Source organism: Austrofundulus limnaeus, unplaced genomic scaffold (genome assembly GCF_001266775.1).
Source record: "Austrofundulus limnaeus strain Quisiro unplaced genomic scaffold, Austrofundulus_limnaeus-1.0 Scaffold299, whole genome shotgun sequence".
Classification (NCBI taxonomy): domain Eukaryota; kingdom Metazoa; phylum Chordata; class Actinopteri; order Cyprinodontiformes; family Rivulidae; genus Austrofundulus; species Austrofundulus limnaeus.
The window spans coordinates 313,762-319,461 of record NW_013952701.1 but is presented as its reverse complement, the minus strand read 5'-3'; the positions used below and the strand labels follow the sequence as shown (position 1 = coordinate 319,461).

Genomic DNA, 5,700 nt, shown 5'->3' with positions numbered 1-5,700 from the left:
GATATAGCTCGCTAGTAGCATCATGCCGATGACCTAGTTGATGTCATCAATTTCCCAAAATGCTTTGCATGTAAATAAAATGGCCCCGTCTGTGTAATATATTTTTAAACTTTTAGTTTAAAAATTATAAAAACTGAACATCCTACAGTATTTTTACATTCTTTATTTTACAGTTAAATATATGTTTATCATATAAAGTCTAATGTTACAACTAATCYGGGATCCCTTTAAGAAGTTCTAGCATTCAGTTAAAAATTCTGTCGTTACATGTTTCCTTCCAGCCTGATTGGACATTCGTACTCGGGGAACAGGCCCTGGACGTTTCGGTGCCCTCCTTCTCCCATTCCTCTTCCTCTATCCTTGTGCTTGGTGAGAGAAACCTCTTCTGTTTCCGTGATAACGGACAAGTCCGCTTCATGAAAAAACTGGAATGCAACTCCAGCTGCTTCTTACCCTTTGCCTCAGGTAAAACAAGTTATTTGTTGTTTTGTGCTATAACTGCTGTTTTTAGAGTCAACTGTATTAACAGACAGAGTTTTAGTGACAATATGAGTACATGAGCTGGCACCCAGTATTCATTGGCAGCTTTTATTTTGTTAGGATGTTTAGAGTTTGTCTCATAGGGGAGTGTGACACAGAGGAGCACAGTCAACACACATTTATTGCAAATTTCCTATTGCTTTCCTTCTGGCCTTCAGCCTCAGCTGCCGCAGTTAGACCAGTGCCTTGTATTTCACAAGCTTCTCCTATTTGTCTGTCACTCTTGTTTTGTCATGTCATTGCTTTGGCTTCAGTTCCTGTAAAGAACGAGACATATATCTAATGAAACACTGTGATTGTTATAGAGCCCGTAAGAGGACATTAGGAATAAAATAAATAAAATGATCCTGACTTACTTTGAAGATCCCACAAAGGTTTCTCAGGATCCTGACTTACTTTTGCGAGATCCTGCAAAAGTCTCTCATGATCCTGAGAAACCTTTATAGAATCCTGAGAAACTTTTACAGGATCCTGGGAAACCTGTGCTGGATTCTCCTGAGAAACTTTTGCAGGATTCACCTGAGAAACCTTTGCAGGATTCTCTTGAGAAACCTTTGCAGGATCCTGAGAATCCTTTGCAGGATCCTGGGAAACCTTTGCAGGATGCTGGGAAACCTTTGCAGGATGTTGGGAATCATTTGCTGGATCCTGAGAAACCTTTGCAGGATCCTGGGAAACTTTTGCAGGATCTTGGAAAACTTTTGCAGGATCCTGGGAAAACTTTGCAGGATCCTGAGAAACCTTTGCAGGATTCTCTTGAGAAACCTTTGCAGGATCCTGAGAAAAGTTTGCAGGATCCTGGGAAACCTGTGCAGGATCCTGAGAAACCTGTGCAGGATCATGTGAAACCTTTGCAGGATCCTGAGAAACCTTTGCAGGATCCTGGGAAACCTTTACTGTATCCTGAGAAACCTTTGCAGGATCCTGGGAAATCTTTGCTGGATCCTGGGAATCCTTTGCAGGATGCTGAGAAACCTTTGCAGGATGCTGGGAAACCTTTGCAGGATGTTGGGAATCATTTGCTGGATCCCGAGAAACCTTTGCAGGATCCTGGGAAACTTTTGCTGGATCCTGGAAAACTTTTGCAGGATCCTGGGAAAACTTTGCAGGATCCTGAGAAAAGTTTGCAGGATCCTGGGAAACCTGTGCAGGATCCTGAGAAACCTGTGCAGGATCCTGTGAAACCTTTGCAGGATCCTGAGAAACCTTTGCAGGATCCTGTGAAACCTTTGCAGGATCCTGAGAAACCTTTGCAGGATACTGGGAATCCTTTGCTGGATCCTGAGAAAGCTTTTCAGGATCCTGAGAAACTTTTGCAGGATGCTGGGAATCCTTTGCTGGATCCTGAGAAACCTTTGCAGGATCCTAAGAAACCTTTGCAGGATCCTGAGAAACTTTTGCAGGATTCTGAGAAACCTTTTCAGGATGCTGGGAATCCTTTGCTGGATCCTGAGAAAGCTTTGCAGGATCCTGGGAAACTTTTGCAGGATCCTGGGAAACCTTTGCAGGATTCTCTTGAGAAACCTTTGCAGGATCCTGAGAAACGTTTGCAGGATCCTGAGAAACGTTTGCAGGATCCTGGGAAACCTTTGCAGGATCCTGAGAAACCTTTGTAGGATCATGAGAAACGTTTGCAGGATTCTCTTGAGAAACCTTTGCTGGATCCTGAGAAATGTTTGCAGGATCCTGGGAAACTTTTGTAGGATCCTGAGAAACTTTTGCAGGATCCTGAGAAACGTTTGCAGGATCCTGAGAAACGTTTGCAGGATCCTGCAAAATGTTTGCAGGATCTTGAGAAACCTTTGCAGGATCCTGAGAAACGTTTGCAGGATCTTGAGAAACTTTTGCAGGATCCTGGGAAACTTTAGCAGGTTCCGTTTTTTTGAGTTTTTTCCCCCATGTCCCCTTATGGTCTCTGTAGATTGTTACTTGTAGAAATGTTATTAACAAATGACAGATTCATTCAGATGTCATCTATATTCTTTGATGATTTGTATTAATATAAAAATACTGTGAGGCAAATATGTCTGCTCTCATAATCAGGTTTTGACTAACTCATTTTGAAGTGATTTATTTCACAAAGTTCAAACAGAGTGAGATAATATCCTTATCATTAAACACAATACGCACTATTGGACGGACAGGAAATTTAAAGAGACTTTCCCTGGCAACAACCACGCTTTGTGGTTTTATGTCCTGTGCATGCGAACCACATTTCCTCCTTACACCTCTCATCTCATTCATACTTCTCGAGAGAAACAAGGCAGACAGAGGAGGGATGAAAACACACAGATGTCCAAATGATGACAAAATATTCAACGAGGATAAGAGAACCCATATGATATGAGAAGCTTAAAAACATTGTAGAATAATAAGATCGGTGGAGGGAAGTCAAGAGATCAGCAACAAGAAAAGTAAATGACGGGAGGAAAATAAGGGATGGCAGTCTGAGGACAGAGCAAGAAGCAGGAACTGAAAAGTAAGAAAATAAGATGCTCGTCTCAAATATGAGAAAACAGCTAATTGGACCTTTTTTATATTTAGATCATAATTATAAGGAATATTGCAGAGATATAAGGTGTGTGTTTGCTTTGATGTGGCACCAACTTACACTCTGTCATTTCTACCCCTGCTCTATATTCTTTCACTCTGCTTACCACTGCTACCATATTATAACTTGTGTTTTCAACTGTATGCGAATGAGGTGTATTTTGTTTTGCGTGTGGCCATCATCTCAGATCTCACTAGGTGGTAACTGCGCCATTGGTGGGTTGACTGGACATTTCTCTGCATCTATGTGTGAAAGAGAGAAGGGGAAAAAAACTATTTATATTTTATGTTTCCAGCCTTGGGTCACCAGAGAAAGTATGTGATTAACTTTGGTTGTATTTACAGTACATTTATGAGAGCAGACCTTGTCTCTCAATGAAAGATCTAAATTACATTTTTTTCTTCATTTTTACACAAGCCAGATGCAAAAAAGTAAAAAGATGATTTTTTTCTCTACTGGAAAGTGCAAGCTGCCCTCGTCTTAAAAAGGCAGTGCTAGCCGCCGCAGGAATTTGTTATTTCTGTGGATGGTTGTTAGATTTGTGAATATGCACCACTGTGTTCTATAACTAAGAATGAGAGACAAAACCTCAAATTTGTGCTGCCATGAAACTGAGGCTGACTTTCTAGCCACAAGACACACAACCTAAATAAAAATGGCAAAGGGAAACTGTTGGAAAAATTACTGGATATATGAATTTAATTGAGTCAGATTTTTCTCAGTCTGGCCCACAACGTCTCTTTTAATGTTCATATTAAAGAGACAATGTGACTCTATGAAAGTGGGATAATGTAAGCTTTTTTATTGCTGCACAAATAAGTCACATTTTTGACAAATAACTCAAATGTGTAAAATTAGGCAGCATTTTACGTGTTTCTTTTAAACCCTTTTTTTTCCTGATAACATTTGGTGACAGATGGCACAGTGAAACTGCTGCTCAGTAACCACACCAACATGCTGCTGGTTTACCAGGATGTAACTCTGAAGTGGGCAGCCCAGCTCCCCTTTGTGCCTGTAGCTGTTCGACTTGCCAACTTCCCGTGAGTACAATTTTAGTTTTTTGTTTGTTTGTTTATTTTTTTATTTGCTTGTGAATTTTCAGGTAAAACCTCCTGTATTTATGTTGACTCGATTATCAGCTTGTGAAATCCGGTGTGGGATATTTGGCAGGAAATATCATGACAATGTCTTCCAGCTGGCCAATCAGCACCGAGCGAGGAGGGGCCACTTAAAGCCAGTCCTTCGTCTTTCTCCAAACAGCTACAATCAAACTGCAATTTGATACAATTACAACGCAAAACACAAACACATTTGAAAAATGATGTGGTCTCTGATCTTGTGTGTGTGCGTATGTGTGGCTTAGATACAGGAGATAGTGGATGTCTGGGTAGCTGTTTGGTTTAGTTTGAGGCTGTGTTGTTTTTAAGCATTTGATAGTCATCAGGTTGTTCTGTGTGTTTGTGGGCCACGGTGGAGTGTGGGAGAATAACACACACACACACACACCAAACCATGCAAAACAAAGCAGAATGGTCTCATGTAACACAAGTCTCTTTTACATGTGTTCAAACTCAGTCTTGTGTTTTTGTTCTCTTGTGTAAATTACAAAGACAGAATGAAAAGTCACTGCACCTTGGAGCTGATAGTAGTGGTGGTCAGAGAAGTATCACCACACAGTATGTGTGAACAGAAGAGTCAGCAGAGCTAAAAAAAAATTAAACCACACTGGTTTAGTTTTATTTACAGTACATTCATTTCCATCATACTGCTGATTCTGCAACTTTGGCATGCTGTTTGAAAGCACACACTGTGAAACAGCAGCACAGTGTGGACAACTTTTTAATGTCTCTATAACTCAATCTAAAAAAAAGATCTTTATATCATAGAATTAAACATCTAACCTGTTTTCTATTATTAATATTGTTATTATTTATTGATTTATAATTGACAACAACCAACTAAGGTGACCAAAGCACTTTACAGTAAAAATCACATCACAAGAAAAGAAAACAAGAGAAAAAAGCCACTACGCTACATGGTATTAAAACTCTTGTCTAAAGAAATAAGTCTTAAGCTTTGACTGGTCTGGGTCAGAGGTGGAATGAAGGTGTAGAGGAAGTTTTTTCCAGAGTCGGGGTGCTGCCACTGAAAAGTCCCGGTCACCCCAATGCTTTAGCCTTGACCTTGGGACATCCAATAAAAGTTGGTTTGATGACCTCAGGAATCTCCTGTTTTTTTTTACTTAGGCTTAAAAGTTCAGATAAATATGACGGGGCAGTGCCATTAAGAACTTTAAAAACAAACAAAATTTTAAAATCAATTCTAAAATGGACTGGAAGCCAATGCAAAGTAGGGGTGTAAGAAAATATCGATACACTGAAATATCACAATATTTCATTTCCCGATACTGTATCAATATTCTAAAGCCCTGTATCGATTTTTTATTAAGGTTTAAAATGTCAACTTTCCTGCCAACCGTTCATTTTTATGTTGTAGTTCAGCCTTTGACCACTAGTTGGCAGCAGTGAGCCAGCCATTTGGCTACTCTACCTCTTGAGGTCCAGAGAGTAAGAGAGCATTAGCATTGTAAGTAAACATTAGCTTTTCTT

General features: G+C 39.9%; 1 protein-coding gene across 1 annotated transcript in view; it reads left to right on the top strand.

The window, feature by feature from the left end:
- bbs9 (Bardet-Biedl syndrome 9) overlaps positions 1–5,700 on the top strand; it is a gene marked incomplete in the record, with an annotated part of 199,408 nt that overhangs the window by 19,493 nt on the left and 174,215 nt on the right. Inside the window, 2 exon segments of the mRNA XM_014021609.1 lie at positions 282–465; positions 4,008–4,131. Of these exon segments, the coding sequence (XP_013877063.1) occupies positions 282–465; positions 4,008–4,131 (308 nt within the window).